At 40.2% G+C, this 24,350-nt stretch overlaps 1 protein-coding gene across 1 annotated transcript in view; it reads left to right on the top strand.

Moving 5' to 3' along the window:
- LOC113152702 (adhesion G-protein coupled receptor D2) overlaps positions 1–24,350 on the top strand; it is a 73,578-nt gene that overhangs the window by 41,248 nt on the left and 7,980 nt on the right. The window contains 3 exon segments of the mRNA XM_033325957.1: positions 1,983–2,133; positions 16,828–16,858; positions 18,137–18,145. Of these exon segments, the coding sequence (XP_033181848.1) occupies positions 1,983–2,133; positions 16,828–16,858; positions 18,137–18,145 (191 nt within the window).

Here is a 24,350-nt window from a genome sequence, read left to right as displayed (position 1 = left end):
AATAAATAATGACACGTGTGTTTATGTGTACCTTTGTGTTGGTTGGGAGAGGTGGCCCCCAGGGGCCCCATGGTACCAGGTGCAGCCTGATATATTGGCTGCTCATCTAATCAGTGAGGCCCCCCATCTATCGTTATTTTTACTGCTTCCTCTCCCCTCTCGTGGTGGCAATTTTCCAATCTTGCCAGGTTCCGTAACCAGAATGTGTCTTTTAGCGTCACTGCCGTCTGACGGTTTTTAGCTAGTGCTATTTTCAGTCATAAATCCAAGTTGAAATACTGTATCTACCTGTCCTTTGGTTAGATAGGAGACATTTGGCTCTAGATGACCGCACATGCCCCTATATATCCCCTTGTTGTAAAATATAAGATTGGGTATCGTGCTGCGCCAGGTGAGGGATAAAGATACTTTGGCGGTGTTACTGCATATGGGGTCATTTGAAGACAAATGGCACTTGTCGGAGATAGAGGGGTTTATGTGTTGTATTATTTGCAACGACTGGAGGGTTAACACAGTAGGATAATTCACTTCAACTTCTATTTAAAGAATTAAAAATATTTCTATTCCTTGATTACGAGCATAATGAGCAGGTAATCATCAGCATTGTGAGGATCAAAGTCATAGAGTATGTACAGAGTATGTAGAGCATCAACTCAGATTAAATGTATTGTATATAACACATACAACGTGCAAATGTAAAAATCATTTAAATATTGTGGGGACAGTTTAACTATATATTGCTCCTGGTGTAGTGGCATTACATACCTCTGACCTTGATGACCTCTCATATAAATTCTATCAAACCTAATGACACACCCACCCATCTTTAATTCCACTCTTCTGCTGACCTCTTTAGCCCTCTTCTTGTAGTAGCCCTTTACATGGCTGTGGGTCACACACACAGGGGTTTTATCCCCTGGTGTGAGCTTTACAAACACACACACACACACACACACACACACACACACACACACACACACACACACACACACACACACACACACACACTCATGCACACATACATCCACTTTGACCAGTGTAACTTGCCTGTTTGATGCAAGTGGCTCCTGACCCACCCTGACCTCTCTCTTGTACACACAGCCAGATTGCTTTGTGAAATAAAGCTGTCAGTTCCAGGACCCAAATAAAAAATAGCCACCCCCCACTCACTACACCATGCCCCAGACATGACTGAAATATAGAGATAAATTGGAGGCAGATTAATTTTTTTCATCTTAATTCAAGATTTGACAAGATAGAAAGAAACTAGGTGTTGGTTGGAATCAGCTTTGGCATTAGAAAAATTAATTGGATGTGATTTTCACAGAAGGAGAAAGAGGTATATTCATTGTTATTGCCTCTGGTATCACGAAACGTAGCTATGAAGTAGTTGCATTTAGTTAGGTTTGATTTTTTGGGATGTTTTTTTTAGCCCTAGTTGGAGTAACTTATAAAGTTGTAGCAGTGTATTTTATCTCTCTCCATTTTTGCAAGTGTGCATGTGTCTTGTGCATTGAATTTGGGCATGAACAATAAACAAACACAGCCACAAAAGCAGGCCCCAGTTGTTTGCCATGCAAGGCATTACTGGCTGCCTTACTGGAGTCCAGTATGTAACACAAGAGGCCGTGCACCTGGTTGAAGCCCACCAGTTTGTTTGAGAACTGTACAAACAGATGGATTTTCAGTGATTGCCGTTTATTTTGGTCTGGCTGTGAGATTTGTGTGTGAAACAAGGTGCTCTTAGAGTTAAATTAATTGAGCAGATGCTCAGGTTTGATGTTAAAATTGAGGGCATAATTCACAATACGGTCATCTACAATAGACCATGACACCTTTTTTGCAGTGACAGTGTAATGAGATGTCTTCTACTTGATAAGGACTTCTTCAGTGCACAATAAAATCTGTTATCAGTGAATGTGTATAGCTTTAACAGGTGCCGTTATCTCCTGCATTTTACATTACCTTCCCATTTCTCACAGAACTGTGCCAGCTCCCGACCATCCAGCTCAGTTACCAGCTCTTGTCGAGTCAGTTTCCCACCTGGAATTACTCCAAGCCAGGAGGAGGAAACCACCAGCACCACTGGGAGTAACCTGCCAGTGACAGGGCACGAGGAAGAGAGTGCCAGAGGTGAGATGTCAGACCAGCTCCATACGCTGTAAAATCACAAAGAGATTTGTGTTCAGGATCTGCCAGGAAGAATGTGATAAACTGTCAAAATCCAGGTGAGCAATGCTTGCAGAGCCTTATCCAAGAAGACTCCTAACTGTAATTGCTGCCAAATGGCTTCTACAAAGTGGTGAATTAAGGGTGTGAATAAGTTTGTAAATGACAGATTTCAGTGTGTGATTTTTAATTGATTTGCAAGTATCTCATCTCAACAAAGCCTCAGCTCATACTACAGTTGGGGCTTTGTTGCTTTAATCACAGTCACACGACTATAAACTATTGATGGAGGCCAATGCATCTGTAGTTTTACATTTCCCACACAGTTTTCCCTAGTTGATCAGCTTTCTCTGGAACTGAATAGCAAGTCACAAGATTGCTTGCTAATTTGATTACTCTGCTGGCCTTGCTACTCAAAAAAGCACAACCAATCCACTGTCACTTAAAAAGAACAAGGACGGCGACCCATTATGTTATTATTTTTGAAAATGGAATGAAAGATAGCATCTGAATTTATAGGAATAAGTGAAATACTGTATTTAGTGGCTTGTGTACCTTTTATCTAAATGTACTCTTTCTTTTGAAGAGGGCAGCACCTGTAGCCTTGCTTTTTGAAATCTCCAGTTCAGAAGTGGTTGTTTGCCTGTGAAGGATTTTAATTTTCCCTGTAGTTTAATACCTTGAATACAGCTAAGGCTTTTCACTGATGTGTGTACGTGTGTGTACGTGTGTGTGCGTGCATGTGTGTGCGTGTGTATGTGTGTATGGTCGGGTGGTTGAACCAAAGTCACCTAAGTATCTTATATTATTGAAGATTAGACTTAATGAATTGAATCCCAATGACACTTTTCTCTCAATTAAGGTGATTTTTTTCCACATAAACAATTCATTCTTTTCTCTACATAAACTTTTTGCAGTCGGTTACAGTTTATTAGGTTAAACCTAATGTAGTTCAATAACATCCCTGCAACGAACAGCTTTCAATAAGGTTATACAGTTAGAATTAGTTATAATGATGTGCCTTATAAACATAAATGTCATTTTAAAGACTGTAGAGACTTTGTGATCCTGTAAATTACATTTGCATCACACTAAAGTTGTATCTATTTAGTCTGCCTCGATTGACGAAACTGTAAAGTCAACATATAAGATCACAGGCTGCACAATTATCAGAAAGTATATTCAGATTTTAAGGGAACATACAGTCACAGGCTTCTAGAAAATACTGAAAAAACATGGATGGAAGGGTAGATACAGTACAAGTACTTGCCTAGAAAAATAATCTGGGCAAGTAACATTTAATAATAACATTATTTTTTGTGTGTGTTCAACCTCTAAATGTTATTATAATAACATAATAACATAATATTATAATAGCATTATCTAAATGTTACACAAGTAAAAGTTCTCCACTAAGAAAACTGTGTATTTTAAACTATGTAGAATTTGATGCTGCTGAGGGCATGAATATTTTTTATTAGAATCTAATCATGCAAAAAGTAACTAGTATGAATGTAATGGAGAAAAAGCAACATAAAATAGAAATACTCCAGTAAAGCACCTTAAAATAACACAGTATTTATATAAATGTTCTACAAAGGCCCCAACTTACAATGAAGAGGACTTAAAGGTATGCCAGAGGACACCTTCAGAAGTCTTGTGGACTCCGTACCTCAATATGTGACATCTGTTTTGGTGACAGAGGGGGACCTACACAATACTAGGCAGGTGTTCTTAATGCCGTGACACTGACTGGGCAGGGGTGTTTAATGTATAGATACATAGATTAGACAGACAGACAGACATATATCTATAAGGCATTTCCACACAGCACTCTGTAATATGAAACAGAGAGGCCTGTTGGGTGAAATCAGACATCAGCAATCTCCTAAACCATAACACTAACCAGATGCCCTGGCATCAATCTCGCTGCCTGACCCATGCTGCACTCAGCAGAGTTAAGAGTCATTTGGCTGTGGAAAAGATTGGAGACACCGGTTTAAAAGCCAGGAGAGAGCGAGCGAGGAGTTTTGTTCTGTAATTTAAAGCCAGTCTTAGTGTCACTTCTGTTGCTGTAGTTGATGCAACATTTACAGCATCAGAAACTTTTTCTTTTTACTTAAGTTAGTTACTGGAGTTACTGTAGTAACTGCAAAAGGATGAAAACAAATACTAAAAAACTAAGGTGTGTGAGAAAAAGTACATCACTGAGTAACAGAAATGAACTTAGCTTATTTGACATCAAGATAGAGACTGTCTATGGCATAACACAGTGTATCTCCATCTGGTACATAATGTGTGCATAATGGTTTATGACTCTTACATTAATGACATTCACAATTGAATACTACATGTGCTGTGTGTTGTTGCTCATTGTTGCTACGCTGTGAACCTCTCAGACTGTGATTTACACTGTTTCGTTTGCGGGTGATTTGCAAACATCATGATCTGGGCCTGCTTTGCTGCAACAGGGCCTGAACAGCTTCAAAAAATTCTTCACCATAATGTGTGAATGTCTGTACATCAGCTGAAACTCTGTAGAAGTTAGGTGATGCAACAGTACTTACTCTTGCTTACTTACTTACTAACTCAGTCATACAGCATCTATAATTTAAAATTAAGTGCCACTCAGTTTTGATCAAATAACTAAAAATGCAAATCATGCAATGACCATAATTTAGCTTTTGGAGTGTGGTTGCATAAAAATGTTAATCCGTCGATTTAGGCTGTATATTCCTCATATGGTATAGTACGTCTTCTCACCATGAAGCACAAGCAGCAAACAAACAGATGGGCCCCATTTCCACGATTTTTCCTGCGATAGCGGTATGTTGCATGTACAAGGTCAACCCTTTCTTGGAAGAGGGTATGTGTGTGTGTGTGTGAGTGGGAGGTGGAGGGGTGCTCGGCTTTTGATGCCTTTTGATGCCTGATCTTTTTGTTTACTTAAGTTGGTTTGCACAAATGTCCAAGGTAGACAGTGGGATGTGTTGAGGGTACATGGTGAAGAATATGAACGAAGTACAGCACATATTTGCTGCGAGCACAAGAGAAGGACAAGTGCATAACGCTGGAACAAAAAAAGAATAGGGGGTGAAGAGTGTGTGCGAGTGTTGGTGTGCGTGTTTGGGGGAATGCGAGGGGGGGGGGGGGTTGAATTGAAAGGGAAAGGGATTTGTGGGTGTTTGTGTATGTGCATGAGTGTTGCATTCCTGATGAGATGACCCCGCACAACGAGTTGAAAGTTGTGAGCCCTTTAAACTGAAATAATATGCAAGGTCATCAGTGTTACTTCATGTCATGTTCTTCCTTTGTTAAAGCTATGTATGGTTAATGTTTTGAATTCAAGAGGCCTTTGAGATTTGATTAAAATATGAAGTTATCTGTTCTGTTATTCATTTCTGTCATCTGTTTACCAGGTGACTATAATAAAGAAAGATACAGGATTGTTCAGTGTCATACAATCTTCACAAGTTCATCATAGCAATTCTGATTTCTGGTGTCATTTCAAGTTTATGAAATCCAACTTGTAAGGACCATATGCCTGCACTTTGCTGACACCAGACACCCCATTCCCCTTCCTTTTTTCCTGACATGTGTTCCTCAGCATCCCTCACAATTAGGGGCCTTGTAGATAAAGCAGTGTGGTGGTCTATTGCGTGCATCTCTTGCAGATTACACACAGACTTTTCTCTGACACTACCATGGGGTTGACTCCCCCTCGCCTTCCTCCACCCATACACCAACACCTGTCATGCATGTTTAACCCAGTTCGTTGACATGCAACAGAATCCCCTACTACAAAAATACAAAAAAATAAAATATTCCCTTGTGGAATGACAGCATATTTGCAGTAATCAGCCTTTCCATTTGCACGACTCAGGCCCATGTGCAACTAACAGGGATGTTCAGCACTGACTGTACAGTGACAACATGTTTAATCACAGCATGTGATTATGTATCAGCTCACATCAGAAATATATAAACACTGACTTGTGTGAAAGTTGAGGAAGTAGTGATGTGCATATGGTAGAAAATCTTGCACATTTCAGCTTAATAAAATAAAAGCAGCTGTTATGTGACTGCTGCATGACCTTTGTCTTATTACATGTGGGTTCTGCTCTGTTGGATGTGCATGTGGCCAGTCTATTATTGTGATTTCAAATAACCTTTATTGTAGCTGAAGTATATATTAAACTAAATGCATGAATGTGTGTCTCAATCTGTATGTGTTGTCTGAAGTGTTAAGTTTCTTTGTACTGTGTTCACATCCTGCAATTTGTAACTTGCAATATGTTTCACTTCGAAGACAAATTACTGTAATATGGTGTAGTATCCTACATCATTAGCATATTCAGACATAAATCAAGTATCAGTGTGGTCTAAAATCTGTTTTGAACCCAGCACCTGTTGTGAACTCTGAACTATTTTAGTGGTCAAATAAAAAACAGAAGGTAAAACATCCTGGCTGAGTGTGGTTGGAGTAACAGTAACTGTTATCCCATTGTGTACAACTCATTGTGTTTTCTATGAGTTTCAAGTTGTAATGAGTCACTTTGATTTAGAGAAACGTGCTTTACGTAGAAAAAGAAGAATAATGTGTTGCTCTGGGGATTGACATCACATTGATAATTACCAGCAGAATCACAGATACTTGAGACAAGGTGTGTGTGTGTGTGTGTGTGTGTGTGTGTGTTGGTGTGACAGAGAGGTATTTGGCCTCTCAGTGTGCTGCTTGTGGTCAGTGTCTCACTGATGCAAAGTGATGTGTACTAATTCTACATCTGCTCTAACCAAACAGGACTTGAAAATCCAGCAAAGTCCTAAAAATCTCTTCTTCAAAGCCTGTCTTCTCTTGCCCTCTCAGCGCAAATTAAATGTAATGATTTTTCCCTGCGTCCCTTTTTATACGGCATTTTGAGGCGGTTGACAAATATGACTTTTGGGTGTCTGTGTACTGTATGTGGCTAAGCATAGTTTGAGATTTGGCTTGTTGGCTTGGCTGTTTAAAAGGATGTGTGGCCCCAAAATTGGCTCAGGTCATGCAGACTAAAGCTTTGATGACTTGATTGTAGCTCCACAGTGTAAATACCCAAACAAACATAGAGTGGTCAAAATATCAGTTTGCCATGTATTTACATTCCTCTTTTTCTCTCCCACTTGGTTTCTCTCACTCTCTTCCTGACTCTTGGATATGATTTATCAAACTGTATGGCTGCTAGCTTAGCTTTCTTCTCTCTTTTGCCGTGTCACTTTCCTTCCATTAGCTTTATGTCACAGTTTGTGAATGATATTTGTAATATCATTTGTGGTTCCAAGTTTCGCGACTGCATCGCGATTGAATCGTCAGTTAAAGCACTCGTCTGCTATTTCTCAACGTTGCGTGAAAAAAAAATATTCCAAAACGTTCTTAAATCATTTAAAACCCTTAAACCGCTGCTTTTCCAGCACCCATACTACATTCTGGCATTTCATATTCATCACACCCAATGAAACAAATCCAAAGATGAAATATTGAGCCCATTTGGTTGTTCTTAAGTGGCTTTAAGCATAACTGTTTATGCATATTCACCCAGCATTTGTTTTCCTCAGTTGTTCTGCATAACAACGCCACGGTATTGTGCACAGGCAAAAGCCTGGTGAAGGAAATCTATTCATAATTCAAAAAAAAAAAAAAAAAAAAAAAAACAAGGCACAAGCTGTGGCATTGTCAGATATAACAAATTGAGGAGGATAAGAGTTGAATTTGTATCTGCTTACGGAGGTTGACTGCATTATACATACTGCAGGTGCCGCTGAGAGCGTGGTAATAGGATATATGATGGATGGCCAAGGCGTATGGGCTCCCATTCCTCTGGGTTATTCATCTATTTATCTGCTTATTTATTTATTCCTTCACCCAGAGAGACCCTCACAACCTCTGGATTTGCCTAAGGTGCAATAGTACCTAAAAGAGCCTCTGCACTGGCCAGTATGGAAATGGGACTTAGCACTCCGAGGTCTGGAAGTTCTCTGTTGAGCATGTGTCAGGTGTAGTGATGTAGGTCCTGATGTTTATTGATGGTGTTTGTGGTTTAAGGCGGGGGGGCTACCCTGCAGCAATCTTGATTGTTCCGTTTTCAACCAAACCAGAGAACAAAACCATGAAGCATTTTCTCCAAAGGAGCTTTTCAGAAACCACAAATAAAACCCATATCTCACCGAAAGAAAGCGGAACATGCCTTCAGATTTGTCCAGACACATTTCAACATGTTGCAGCCAAGCTTTTGTCTCCTGAGGGATTGTAATTAGAACTGCATTTATGCAGAGATGGTGCAGTGGTTGCTGCTCCCATCTAGAGCCACATGTGCCCCTGCTGGTGCTCGTTCTGCTATTGTTCTTCCCTGAGGTCTTCTACTGTCTGAAAATAAAAAAGAACATTTCCATAATTTGAAGATCGGCCACTTAAGCTAAAAGACATTTTTGGTATGATATATTTAAAAATGGTTGATTGATAACTTTCAGTTCTGGCAGTCAGCGGCCTGATATGAAACCAAACCTAGTGGGACTCCTGTGACACAGAGTTAGCAGCCAGCACACCTTTGATCACACACTAATGTTAGCTAACTGACCTTCATGTTTAACCCTGTCACTGCTCCCTTATCAAGGGTGTCAGTCAAGGACCTCCTCCATGTCCCCTGAAGCAGGTCACCTCCCGAGGGCCAAGCCGTCCCCCTTTACTACTCCTCCCAGCTAACGCCATCACCCCTTCTCTTTTAAAGAGTGAGCACTGCGCTCCATCTTAGTAAGTGCACATTTTATAAAGCCACACTACAAAATATTTTTTATACAGAAACACATCAGCCTACATAAGAAATGTGTCAATCCTTTCTTCTTGTCCAGCATGTAGTGTTGCATGTCAGTACACAAATACACACAAATACACACACACCCACAATGATTCTCCTACAAGGATCCTAACACAGTACTAAAGCATTCACCACTAGTGCCATTGCACAGCTGCCAACAGAACCTCTAAACCAATATCAGCACCTCCCGCCTCCCCCCAGAACATTTTTCCATCGTCCTCATCTCAACAGCCCATGGCAACGACATAGCTGGCAGCTTACAACAAAGCAAAGTGGGGAAAAGGGAGGTAGGGAGAGGGCAAGGAGGGAAGCTAGGCTGTAGATCAGGGCAGGGAGGATGACGGCGCGACCAGGAGGTGACAGGGGAATAACATCCCTTTCTCCTCAATCGACAGGGACCATAACTCCTGTCTCTCCAGGGACAGATTGAGAAAGGCAATAGCCCCAGGGGCTGTGAAGCACGCATGCTTAGGAGAATTGAAAGTTAAAAGAAAAACGCTGTTTGCCGAGCCGCTGCCACTGATTCAGCCCACAGCACTGCTCTTAGCCACTGGAATTGTCTCCTTTTTTTTGTCGAGGTGGTGGTAGAAAGGCCCAAGTGGAATGCTGTCCATATAATTTATTTTAACAATACATCTCCAGGGGTTGTTTGCGGCGTGTTTTCCTCCAGTTTTCTGCACTTATTGAAGTCAGTAGGAGAATTTGCACATTTTCTTTTTCAGTGAACTTAGGTGTTGGCTAGATTGGTATGACAACGAGACTGATCAGATGAAAATAGTTTCTGTATGCATTCATTTTTTCTTTTTTCCATCTAGTCTGTGGTAACGTGATCTGAACTGCATGATATCAGTGTTGTACACTCATTGGCTGATACACTGTCAAGCTTGAGGTCAAACTGATATTTAACACTGATATTTAACACTACTTATTCTGTAATTTTAGTAAACAAACTGTGAGTGTTAGTTCCTGATGAGCTGCAATACAACTGTTTGGTTTGTCTTTTAACTGCAATTGCTAAGAACTGGAGTAAGACAAGATGAAATTACTATATTACAGATAAACCATTATAAATGTATTACTGGGGACTGTAACTCACGCTGTGTAAATTACAGTATATGTAATGGTGTAGTAATAGTGGCAACATGGTAAATCATACTGTTTAACTGCGATGTGATAATACAGCGAGTGCTGTGTCAGCAAACAAATCACAACTCTACGCCCGCTTCACTCCCTTTGCCTTGTTTCAGTCTTGTGTCCACCTGGCTACTCCAACCATTCCTTCCTTTCTCACTCTTTCTCTTTCCCACACCTTCCTCCACCTTCCTCACTCTTCTCATTCTTAATTTTCCTCCATATGCTGTCACTTCTCCTGCTCCTGCTCATCCACAGCCACAGTTTCAAGCTTGGAGTTGGTGGGCGGGGTGAGGAGAAGGCTTTTATAGCCTGATCAATTTTACAGTGGCTTATTGAATAGCTTTTAATGCCTTCCTTTATTTTCAGTTGTAACCCGCACAGTGTCTGCCGCTCTAGGGCTGATGTGATGGCTCACCAGAGAGAGAAAGAGAGAGAGCAACAATAAATTTTAATACCTCATCTGAGGAAAATTACACATGTTTAATCATTGATTTTTATTGGCTTATCATGATAACATTATTCTAGTGGATGAGGGCAGGTAAAGAATGGCTCATAAAAGAAAATATGTTGAGTTATGATATTCTAAAGAGTGAAGATGACAAAATCAAAAATTGGCATGAGCAACATTTTTTGTTGTATTGATTGTGTAACTCTAACATACATAATCAATTTGATACAGTGTAGTAGCGCAGAACAGACCCCAGCCGGGTCATCATACACAACACAACAAATATGATTCTATGTCAACTATAACTGTATGTTTCAATGGTCAAAGAATGCATGGACCATATGATAATGCTTAGTTGTGTTCTTATGGGGCTGCATGGTAAGAGAGAACATAGGGAACATTTTCTCACAGCTTTTGAAACACAAGAAAAGTTTTACTTGATTCAGTTCACTTAATGGACAAAGATCTGGAACTATGTAGAGGAACACGTACATAATGTCAGAGGTAGCATACAGGTAAAACGTTTAAATATGTTTATGACATTGATCAGACAGATTTTGAAGCCCTTAGCTTTGCCAGACTTTAAAAATGTGTCTGCTAATTACAAATGTCTTACTTATGAGTAATAATTAGACAGAATTTTGCTGTAAACCTATAAATATATAATAGTCAAATAAATGTTTTCGCTGCCGCTGTTGAAAATATAATCAATGTTTTTAGTTTGGTCTACTTTGTCCGCTGTCACATCCGGTGTGATTTCATCCCGACAACTACAGTGCACGATAGGTGAAATTTAAATGTGTGTGCACCAAGATTTATCGTCTGCATATAAAAAAATATCAGGATCATTAAGTCCTACTCTGCTGCCATCAAGCTGATGAAAGTTGGAAAGCACACACAGACTTCCTAAGGCCTGATGCGAGTGTGTGTGTGTGTGTGTGTGTGTGTGTGTGTGTGTGTGTGTGTGTGTGTGTGTATAAGAGATATGATAAGGTAGATTGACTTTTAATATAAACGGTAGAGGTGTCTACTGTCATCTGTATAGCAGTGCCCTTTGTGTCCCTGTCTGGCAACCTCATTTTCTCCTTGAGTGTGTGTTTGTGTGTCTGTCAGAGAGCAAATGAGAGACTGCTGCACTGTCTATTGCCATGTAGGCAAACATGAAACTCTTATTGTTTAGACCATTAAAACAGCACGTGTTCTCGTACTTGTTTCTGTCGTTGTGCATTTTTCAATACTGAATTAAGCTTGTTAGTGTTTGTGAATGTCTGTGAGAGTTTGGTGGCACCAGGGAGCAGGTGAGTGGATCAGCATACCTGTGTATTAACAAATGATGTACATACGGATTTCTCCAGGTTCATTGTCTCTCCCTCTCTCTCTCTCCCCCTCTCTCTCTCCCCCTTTCTTCCCAAAACACCCACACACACATGCGATACATAAAACACACAAACACGTACTGGGGCAGGTTAGCCCTCCTCCACACTGGCACCTGCTCCGCTGAAGGTGAAAGAAGTGCTCACTTGAGCTCATTGAAAAGTAGATGTGACAGTAAATTTTTCAGACCCTTGTGAGATGGGAGATCTTGTTATAGCAGTCAGGATGGGGGTCAGGGCAGTGGCTGCTTGATGATTGAGGAAAAGAGAAGTAAATTCATTCTGCTTCGGGCACTTTGTCAAGTGCCAGTAGCTTACCGTTGAGAGCCACTCACCCATCACCGTGTTACGGCCCCAGAGGTCACCTCCAGGGCCATAAATCTGCCTCGCCTCCTCGCCTGCTAAACCTATTGCCTTCCCCTGGCTGAGCGCAAGCACGAAGAGAGGCTGCAGCAGCAGCTGCTGCTGCTGCTCCTCATAGTCACTCAAACGGAAAAAAAAAAAGACAGAGGAGAGAATATAGATTGTTCTTTTGATGGTGCTGATGGTGAAAGAGCAGGACATTGGTTGTGCTGTGCCTCAGTGTGGTTGTGTACATTTGGACTAATAGCTGTGTTGTCTGTGTGTGAGCATGTAAAGGGACAGATTGGAATATTTGTAGAAAGGGACATTATCTGTATGTATTAGGGCTGTATAGGTGTGCATGCTTTGCATATACATGTTGTTATTGAGAGTATTACAGTGTGTTTGTTCATGTAAATCCACAGTGGTGTTGAACTTTTAGCTTGTCTAAAGGTATGATTCAAAACTGGAAACTGCAAAATCTATACAGTGGCAGAAAAATGTAACGAGACAGAGTAAGTAGGTTGATATTTATTGCTTTTGATAATGGTGATTTGAAGTATCATCTGCATTATCTCGGTCATCCACCTGAAAGTCTTCCTCTTCCTACTCCAGTTATAGTATGTCACTCTTGACCTGCCACTGCTGGTATCAGCAAATTATATAATACATGGTTACACTGAGCTTTATTGCTGGAGTTGTAGGAATGTCAATTTTTTCTTTGGAAAATTAAATTAACTGACATGATCTAAATGTCAGTACTGTAGTTCAGTATACACAACATATGTATTTATTTGCTGCAGTAAAGAGTTGGGAATAAATAGGAAAATATAACTTGTGATGTGTATTATGATATTACATGAAAATAATGACTAAGATGTATGGAAATAAAAATTATGCTTAAAATAAACAAATAAAAAATAGAGAAATGTAACTGGTGGAAAGGTAATATGTGATGCAGCGTTTCTGAAAACATCAGGAGTCCCGAATCCTCAAAGGTTCTCTGAATGCTTTCACTTTCGAGTGTGCGGGTAAAACTTCAGTAGCTTAGCCTCATATCCTTTCACAACATCACACAAAAACAGACGCCGACATAGAGAAAACCAAAGAGCACTCTGTTCTCTCTTTTTCTAAATTGATAATTGATATATTGTGAAATTATTGATATCTTTTGCCATATGCTAACATTTTTCTTGGATGGTGGTAGAGGACTAAAGTCAAAAGGAAAAAGGATCTGGGTCTGGCGTTGGTGCCTTTGTGTTTGTATGTGCATGTGCAGTGTGTTGGGTCTTTTGCACACGCTTGTCCATATGTGTACAGATTGTGAGTGACTGCTTCTTTCTAAACTGTGTCATCATGCACCATAATTACACCTGCCCCAACTCTGCGTGCATATGCATTGAGCTACCCGTGTGCATACATGCATGTGTGTGTGATTGTGTATGCGTGTGCATGCATGAGCGCCTGCCTGCTTTCAATATAGCCTCTTATTAGGTGGTGATTATCCTGCCTGTATCTGGCTTCTTTCAGCTGTTGACTGGAAGTTGGAGAGGCCAGGGGCACCCTGGGAAGAAACGAGTGAAAAACTTCCTGAATCCAGCTTTCACCCCCCCCTCATCTTTCAACTCCAGTGTACCCCTCAGTGTCTCAAGGAAGTGCCTATTATTCATACTGGTGCTTTTTCTATGAACTACAGAAAACTCAGAACTGGAGAAAAAGTGTAGGGGTTGCTTACAAACAAGGATCCCTGATGTGTTTCAGCAGTCATCCGACACTTTTTGTACAATGTCTAGCCTCTGTAAGCACAATATGTTACTCTCTAATCCTTTGCCCACCCCTTAACACATACACACATATGCAGACAGTCCCCTGTTCTCCTACTGGCATGGTACCACTGAAAGATGGAGACTGCTACACCATGATTTAAAAAAAACTACTGTAGGAAGCAGAAAAGGGACAAGCAAAACAAGAAGACAAAACAAAAGAAGAATAAGAAATGGATAGTAGACCGGGAGAAAACAGTGTGGCAGGATCCCGAGGGCCTTTCTAGGGGCTTTGTAAGAGCCCATACATCAGCTGTCACCTGATGGGTTTCCAAAGAGCCACAACAGAGAAACACAATAGACTGGACAGATGGTCCCAAACAAACTGCAGTTGGTTTGATGCTATTAAAATCTGTTTACCTCATGCCAGATGCCAACAAATAGTAGTGAATGCATTGTGTGATCACTTATGAATGACTAAATGTGTGTGTATGTGTGATTAACTGCCAGCTTCTGGTGTTTCAGTGATCCCTCTGGTGTGTTTTTAGCTATAGTTGCTTGAGTAAGATATGTAACTGTGTGTGTGTGTGTGTGTGTGTGTGTGTGTAGTTTTCTTATAATTAAGATACAATCAAAGACAACATGTAATGATGAGATACAAACCGAATCATGATTGATTTGCGCACAGTGGACGCCAGCCAACTCTGTAGGCCATGACGAACTTTTGGCTGATGACCAATAACCAGATGAACATAAAACAGACTCCCCCTCTTTCTGTTACTCCCTCCCTCGCTCTCATCCTCTCCTCCTTCCGCTCCCCTTCATCTGCTCTCTTAAATAGCAGCTCTGTCACCTCAGAATGATGAACTCCTTCAATGCGCTGACCTTTCTCCTTCGGACTAGTCTCCCGCCCTTCTGCGCTATTCCATGTAGATACGACAGAGACAGATGAAGATATTTTGCAACGTGTGTGCATGCATGAGTATCAGCGGGGGTGATGGGCAGGGGTGTCATGCAGTGACACAGTGAAATTAGTTTTGGTGGTGGTGGATAGTGGCTGACCCACCTTCAGATCAGCAGTCAAACAGGAAGATTAATCCAATCACAGGAGGCCTGTTGGTGAGCAGCCATCACAGGCAAGGGGGGGAATGGGTTCATGACAATAAGATTTGTTTCCATATGTGTGTAACTTTGGGTTTAAAATATAATTTTCTAGACTGATATGGACACGAATAATGGGACCTCTGACTCATTAAGCAATTCATGTAGATCCTGTGTTTGTTCAGCGGACAGTTCCCTGAGTGGAAACAATGAACCCACACCGCACACAGAGCTGTGTCACACGAATCAGGACATCCTATTTTCATGAGTTGAATCACTTCTAAGCTATTTTAATTTAATTATATGTAACTGAGATATATTATAGTTAATATCCAGTAGCAACTACAATATGTTGTTATCTTATCTTCTTACATTTCTACTTTGTTTTAAAATCAACCATGTTGCTCCTATTATCAAAGGGAATGTACAGGTAGAGCTAGTTGACATGTGAGAAGACTAGCAGTAGCTAATAGATTTGCTGGATAAGTAAATGTTAACATCCAAGCTAATTAAGCTGAGACCACTAAAGACCACTTTAGCTCTTTGATGCACTTTACATCAAAACTCACACCTATTTAGAGTTTTTATATACAAACTGTTGAAATAACTGAATCTGCATACCTGTTTCAAATACATTTTCATAAAGTGATTGGATATGTTGTCCCACTGGATCCAAGCTGTAACCCTGCTGTCCATCAGCAGTCATCTGATGCTAGAGATGTTTGAAATGTCCTTGAACAACCCATACAGTACATGCTCAGCCATTGTAAGACAACCCAGATGAGCACATCGGCTAATTGTCCAGAATGTAAAATGAGAAGTTGATAAATATGGCATCGTTAACCACGCTCCTCTTACTTTCCATGTTTTCTAGCTTTAATTGCCTCCAGTTTCTAATCTTCCACCTTTGGGTCATCCTTTGTAATTCTGACTTGTTTGTTTCTATAATTAGTTCAGATCAGTGCATCTCACAGGTCACATAACAGGGATATTTAGTCTTATTCTTTTTACCTTGACTGGTGGTTCACATAGGCTGTAGTGAGACATTTTAGAAATTTTACTCAATTTATTTCGAATAACTAACTATAACTTGTTAGACTGATTATATGTATGTTCCTGTATTTTGGTCTTTGAAGATGGATCCTTATTACCTTAGTACCATCAATAGCAGATTATACTGTGAAATTGTAACATTCTAGTAATACGATAAGATAAAAATAAGTGGTCCATTTCTAGGTCATGATTCTGAAATTGAAATAAAATATTAGCATTTTATGCATTGCATTAATGATCCTGTGCTCTTATCTATGTGTATTTAAATATCGTCAGGGCATACGGTGCGTGCAAATGAACCAATAAAACTATTTAGCCTTTTGTCTTTGAATGTTACTCTTGGATGGTGTCTGCACAGTATCATTTCCCTTCTTTTTGCTTTTCCGTTCAAATAGAAAATAGAAAAATCACATCCACAGTGTGTTGCTGTTTCACTAGAAATGTTTATGTTGTAAAGTAAGCACAAAAATCTGCCATGTCTCATTAACTTCTAATATATAATTAATAATATGTGTGTATTTATTTGCATTTCAGCGGAACTGGACTTTTTGGCGGCACTGACTGGCAGATCTAATGCTGTTTCTGTCTATCTTTAGGTCAGCTGTCCACTCCTTGTGTTCCAGAGAAGCTAGAAAATCCCTTGAGCCAAACCTCGAAAGGCGCTCATCTGCATCGAAAGGTAAAGTAGTACTTACACACACACACACACACACACACACACACACGTATGGACAACAGGGTTTGTGAGTCACTGTGGAGAGGCCTTGAGCATTTGGTAATAGGCCAGTTCAGAGGGTCAACAGTGGCATTTAATCTTTGACCTTAGGACAGAAAAGGGCTGGGGTGAACAATAACTGTGACGGCTTAACACGTTTAAAAGCTGCAGGTCTTATGTTCTGCTCACTTACTTAATTCACAGCATCATTTGATTGTTGTCAAGATGGATCAAATGTATTGTTTTTAATATCTTTACTGTTAAAGCCAAAAACAATAGTAATAATAATAATAATAATACAGTACATCTTAAAAAAAGCATCTCTGATATTCTCTATTATGTAAAAGTTACTATTACTAATATGTTCATATATAAACATAGGCTATATTGTAGTATTAAATAAAGCTAAGTAAAATAAACTGTAAATAAACTCATTCCCACATTCCTGCATTTTCTGCTAAATAGTGATGGCAGGAACAGGCACACACCCTCAGACTTTTATTTTAATTTTATTGATTGCAGTTTGATATTATTAGTTGATTTTCAAATCACATAGTATATCATATAGAATAGTGACAAAACTACTATCAAAAACTACTGCTCTCTCTCTCTCTCTCTCCCTCTCTCTCTCTCTCTCTCTCTCTCTCTTGGACAGGAATAAATCCAATCCCTCAACACTGTGATCAGACTCTGTGCATGTCCACACCCCCCTAGTGGCCACTAACAGAACAACATGTCTTGTTACAAATGATTTGATCTCGTGTTAAATTCGATCCCAGATTGTCAGTGTATTGGCTTGTTTTGTGAAACAAGACAGGCCACTTTATACAAATAGGATTTATTTAAAAATATACTTTTGCACATTGTTTATTTGGCTTCAGGTAAGAGTCAGCTGAGCATCATTAGTGGTAATTGGAAGAAAAGGTAATTACTTCACTTTCCAGTGAGTCTTAAATCCTACTGTCCAGCTGTTTTCAGTCCTGTTTGTTGTGATCCTGACTTGTGTTCCTTAATTAACTTATTTCACCTGGCATTATATTTACAAGTGGCAAAATGGACACTCAGTGAAGTATTTTACTGGCTACTCATGAACAATGGAAACGTTTTTAATGTGCACTTATAACAAAACAGCTTCACTGTTTCTGTATGTGTGTATGGTGAGATTATGCAATCTCACTAGAAGAGTTCAGAGAGTTAGTGTTGCGTGGCAGCCATATTTAGTTAAACATAAACTAGAGTTGTGAACATATGCTTAACTTTCCAAGTAGGGGTCTCTGATGAAAAACAGACAAAAGCAGATATAGATTTTATTTTTTTAAAACCAAAATCATATAGATATTCAGACTTCGACTTTTACTTTCTCTCTGCCTTTTTCACCTTTGGTGAACTGCTACTGCACAACAACTTCCAACTGTCCTACCTCCATTATCAAAACTGACTTTGCTCTCCACCCAGTTTTGTTTTTCTTCGCTGCCTTTGGGTGGTCTGTGTTTCTCTCTCCCACTCTATAGCTCTCTCTCTCTCTCACTCATTGTCAATTTCACAGCGTCTGTTTCTTTTTGACTGCTACGGGACCCAGGCACGGTCCGAAACTCAATACTTGAGTATACACAATTAAGTTTACACCAGAGGTTATTGGATGGAAGTGTGGTCTTATACCACAAAATGTGTGAGTCAATCAAAGGACACGAGGGTGTGAGTGTTTGTGTGTGACTGGTTAGTTGGTCAAGGTTGACTAAATGATCTGAGGTGAGGTTCTCAGGGCGGTTCTTTGGTTTCAGAGTCAGAAGCTCTGTCCTGGTTGGAGAGTTTGCCTCAACAGGCTGTCCTATCCAATCACATTCAGCAATTAGGATTTTTAGTAAGTATGGTGATGTGTACAGCAGTGTGTAATTCATGATTGTAGTTTTATGCTGTAAGGACTTTGCCTAATCTTTCACCTGCTCCCCTGTTGAAAAAGTCAAACATTATTGTACTTTATTGTTTATGAACAGCTTTATGCACATACATATGAAAGGAAGTTAAATTATTTGAAAGTAAGTAAAGAAAGACATGTGATGAGAGGGAAACACTGAGGTCTTGTAGTATAGTAGTGCAAACTAGAAAAAGCTGAAACAGCTGAACTCACCTCATTTGACCTTTCCAGCCTGTTGAATGTTTCAGTGTTGGGCCAGTTAGCCACAGCTCCCTCTGAGTGCTGTTCACACGCAATTGGGAGTCCCATGACATGCCAGCTGGAACCTTCAGTCCACCCCCAGCACACACACACACACACACACACACACACACACACACACACATATATATATAATTGGAGCTTCCACTGGCCAGCCTGCCTGTCAGTCATTTGATGGGAGAGCTGTGAATGTGTGTGTTCATGTGAGTATATTGGGGTTGTTGTTGGGATTCTTGTTTTGGCCTGGGTGCTTCAGTCCTTCCTGGCAGGGGGGGACTACTGGTGTCATGTCTGTCAGCTTTGGGACTAGCAGCCCACATAAATTACACACTAGGGTTATACACTAGAATGCAGCTGTTACACGATACAGTTCATCTTCTTTTTGTCAGAAACTTTATATTCTTCTATATGTTTTTCTTTTTAGTTTGTAAAATCCTTAAGAATAGCATTTAGAGCACAGGACTGAAAAGTTGGTTCATAGTTTTAATTATTTATTTATTTTTGCTGGATCAGTTAGCAGCTCTTAAAACAGGTTGGGGAAGGTTTGATTATATTATTGTTTTATTACTGGATGGTATTACTGTGGTATTTTTTGCCTGTTCACAGCCACCTAATTCTTTGTGAATGTGATATGTAAGTGACACTTGAAGGCAATTCCTTCAAATTTGACACAACTGTCAACTTGGACTATATGTCTGATGATAATAAAAATAATAATAATATGAAGTGATTAGTTTTTGGTCAGAAATCAAGGTTGTAGTGACCTCATCTTCATCCTTTCCTTATGAACTGATATATCACAAATGTGTTGAGAGAATTTCTTCAAGTTTGTCCTAACAGTCCATTTGGACACAGAGGCCAGAGAGTTACATTAGTTCCTTTCTGTAATTTTTAATCAAATCATCTTCACACACAAATGCCCTTGAAAATATACACCCTGTAAATGTACGTACCTCACACACAAACACATACAGTCACCCAGGCCTCTTTATTAGAAGGGGATATGTTTTGGGGGGAGAACCAGTCATGTTCTATTAATCTGAAGCAACCAGTGGTGATTGATCAATTAGTCCTGCTTAAAGCTGGAGCTCAGGCAAATCAATACCACTGATCATCAGCCGAAGGTTTTTCATTAAGACCTGCTGCTCTGCATGAGTAGACTCCATTAGGCATTGACCAAATGAGCTGTGAGGAATGCAAATGCGAGAGTGAACATTTACACACATATAACACATAGCTTCGCCTCTCATATAGGGTATTTGTGTTGGGTTAATAAGAAAGGATCACAAACAACAGGTATAGTTTGTGACATTTCCAAAGCATCTGCGTAACTAGTATAAGTAAATGAACACTGAATCACTTTAACATTGCGCTGAAGTATTAATAGTTGAGCTGCATCCAGGTGATTCTAGTGTTTTCTATCATTGCAGAGTGGTACATTTGTCCACTAAAATATAAATATGAGTCATATTACCTCCAAATAGTCTTTATAATTCCATAGTGAACATGTCTGGCAGTGTTTCCCTCCCTTTTCAGTCCACTCATTGTCAGTTTTTTTGTTAGTTACCTGAAAAACAGCGGATGTTGCTGTGCCACAGTTATATTACTGATCCACGACCCCATTGAGCCCACGGGATCGTCCATAGTCTAAAAGACAAAAACACCAGCCTGTTACCACTGACAAACTCACCTTTCTCACCCTTTCCTGGCCCTCAGTGGGGCCAAGAGCCATTGTTTCACTTAAACAATCCTCATTGAATTAAAAACTGGCTGTACTGCTTTGTTCAGTGAGGCTGATGGATACTGCTGTCATGGGTCCTGTCATTAATGTGCCATCACTGCACCTCACATCCTTAGCAGACACAGGCAACGCTGAGCTTATTTCCTCCATCTGTAGGTGAATGTGTGCACACGTGCTGGTAGATGGGGTGAACGAGTAAGAGAGGAGGTTGGTGGGTGGGTCATTGTGTGTGTGTGCATGATAGCATTAAATCCTTCAACATACAGTGGAGAAGAGCAGATAAGCATTGCATGAGGTGCTTTAGTTGCTGGAAACACTGCACCAATCAGCCAGAACATTAAAATAACTTGGTGGTTTTATTTTTGTAGTGGACGGGGGCCAGCAACACTGACTGACTTGCAGCTATTCAATTCTGTGCAGCTGTACTGTAAATGCAGTAAGCTGTGGAGCACTGTGTGTTGCATTGTGACACCTGTTGACTATGGTTATATACATTTTTCTCCTTATGGTGATACCTGTCTACCAAAACATAAAAATTCCAGGGTCATTTCAATGGTGTGGCTTATGGACGCAGTGAGTAATTACTGTACAAAAAGGGCTATATAAAGTCCCATTCATTCATATTTCAATAAATATCCACTCTAATCTGTATGTCAATAAACCAAAGACAGAAATGATAGTTTATGATGGTATAACAGACAATGGTAATATCACCAAAATGTAATTGTTAGATCAAGATGCAGAATTGAGATTGATCGTAAGTGTGCCAACACCTAAATGCAAGTGCATGTGTGTATGTGCTTGTATCTCCATGTGTTTTACCGGAAAGGAAGGGAGTTGGTCGCATAGATACTGAGGCGGACAGGAAGAGATCATCCTGGTGTTACCGTGACTGGGGTTGAACCCTCTGGCTCCTCTGGCTGATACATAGTGCATGTCCAGGTTATGCAATTACACACATGCATATGCACAACAGTACACACAAAGTGAAATCATGAATGTGTTCCTTCTCATGGCCCTTCAGCTATGGTTTTTTACCCCCGCAGCGTTAGCTGCTTGTCATTTTCTTGGTCTAAAAAATAGATTTTATGGCATTGTTGCTTTTATGAGAAATCCTTACATGGTTAGGAAGATGTTTCGAACAGATAATGACTAAAATGTATTCACCCAGTAGAGCCACGCACATGCACATTAGTGCACACCCTCTTTTTGACCACTGATGTCCTAAGAGTTGCATGAGTTTTTCACTGGGGTGGCAGCACAGCAGAATGATATTTCCGTAAACTGTGGGGTAGGTTGGATGGATAGACGGATGACACCGTATCCACCCCCACTGGGGAGAGGAAGTCCCTATCAGAACACAACAGGAAAGAGACGGAGCAAAAACAAGCGCATGTCTTTTTGGACATTAAATCACTTCCTGTTGGGCTGTAGGCTGCCCCCACTGCACCATCCCCAGCTTCCACCCCTCAGCACAGTTTAACCACTCTTTTGGCAGAGGGAGAAATTGATCGTGTGCATAAAAGTGTGCATCTCTAAGGTATTGCAATGATGAATGAAATGACTCATCAATAATGAACAGAAGAGATTTCAGATCACACGTAGAGCAAATGTTTTTTTATTCTTTAACAATACAAAACACACCTCTGCTACAATATGATGCTCTTTGGTTTGTTTACATACTGTATATTATGCTGTGCAGCCTGCAAGTCTGATTTATCACAGTGCCTTGCAAATGTGATGTGTATCATAGGATGCAAGTGCCATATAAATCCCTGCACTCTGACAGATCACAAGTCCAGAGTCTGGACTTGGTGCTTTGATCTCCATCCAGGAACAAAAACAAAGAGACAAAAAGGTTTATCGGTTGCTTGTGCAGGAAAAGGTCTTTTCAATGGTAACAGGAAAATAACCATAGTTTTCATGCAAAAAAAAAAACAAACAAAGAGTAGAGTCACTCTGCTGGGTTTGTCATTTTTGTCAGGTTGTATGTGATGACACATGGAGGCATCAAACCTCTTAAATAATTCTAACAAATATTGAAAATTCAGTTCTTACACATGTGGACCTCATCCAGGGCACAGTTGTAAAAAAATATATGACTTCCTTCCTGTCGGCAATTTCCTGTTTACGTCTGAATGCAGGTCAGGATAGGGGGATAGTGGTCCCTACCTCATCCTTCCCCAGGGGTGACCCCAGTCGTTGATGTAGGATGCTACAGATCCCAGTGTCATTACTCTGAGCCAAACCTCTTTCTCCTATTCCACAAGATAAACACACAAAATGAATTCTCTTGTACTTTTATTCTTTCTTCTAACACACCAAAAGTAGATAATTACAAAGCAGTTCATTTCATCCCCAAAACATACAAAAGTGAAAGACATAGAACAAACACCATTTGCGTTTTTATGCTCTCTACAAGAGTTCATAGACTCCTTAACTCTCTCCCCAAAAATGTCTCAATTGCACACATGGGTTTTTCGGAGGCACCCTGTTTGCTTTATTTTCTGCTGATTTGCCTAAAAGAGGAGGCGGCTGCTGCTGTGAATGTTTAATTTAAGAGCTCATGTTCCCCTCTATACATTATGTGGTGGTTGGGACCATGGATGGGCTTGATGAGTGGGGAGGGGGAGGGAGGGGGGTCCAGTGGTGGGATTGAAATAAATAGGGGGGAGCTTATGCAGACCCCAGGTCTCCGGGCGCAGTCATTAATATGGCTTGGTTTGGAGATGAGAAAGCATGCTCGGCACTCTGGACTCATTGAAGATGCTCCCCTGCCTGCTTGAAGCATCCATTATTTATGAGTTTTTACAAATTTCAACTGACATTTTTATCAGTTGTGGATGTCGGTTTCTGATTCGGCTACACTGGGTGTGTCTGTCCTCCCCCTGACGAGATGAAAATACTGGTTAAATTCAACTGCTTGATATTGCAGAGCAAAAAAATGTACAGTTGGGTGCAGGTTTCTTATTACTTTCAAATGTAGGCTTAGTTATTTTCGCTCTGATTTCTTTTTTTAACAGGGTTTTCAGAGTAAAAGGAACATAGATGAAAGGTGATAGAATGATTTTTTTTATATGCATTGATATACTATTATAATACTATTGTTTATTTTAATGTAAATTTTAATGATAATAATGAAATAATGTTTTTTTATCTGAGAAAAAGCAGAAAAAGGCTAAAGTTAGGATGATCAGTCATTGCCTAATTGTGTTAGTGTGTGTGTACATGAATGACTGGCCCTAGACTGACAGGAAGTATTGTCACTCTGCTACCTGACCTTGTTTGTCCATGGCTGAGCCAGTATCGATTCAACCACTGCCCTGTGCCTTGGTGTTCAGCCTCGGTCCTCACACCACCTCACCTCACCCTACGTCCTTCACCTTAGATTAGACTCTGACCTGGATGTGCACCGTAAGGCTCTGGTATGCATCCATAGAGAGTTAACATGAGCTCTACAAGAAAACTGCCCGCTTGCTGTCAATCT

The sequence above is a fragment of the Anabas testudineus genome, chromosome 4 (assembly GCF_900324465.2).
Source record: "Anabas testudineus chromosome 4, fAnaTes1.2, whole genome shotgun sequence".
Taxonomy (NCBI): domain Eukaryota; kingdom Metazoa; phylum Chordata; class Actinopteri; order Anabantiformes; family Anabantidae; genus Anabas; species Anabas testudineus.
This window is presented reverse-complemented; position numbering and strand designations above follow the sequence as displayed.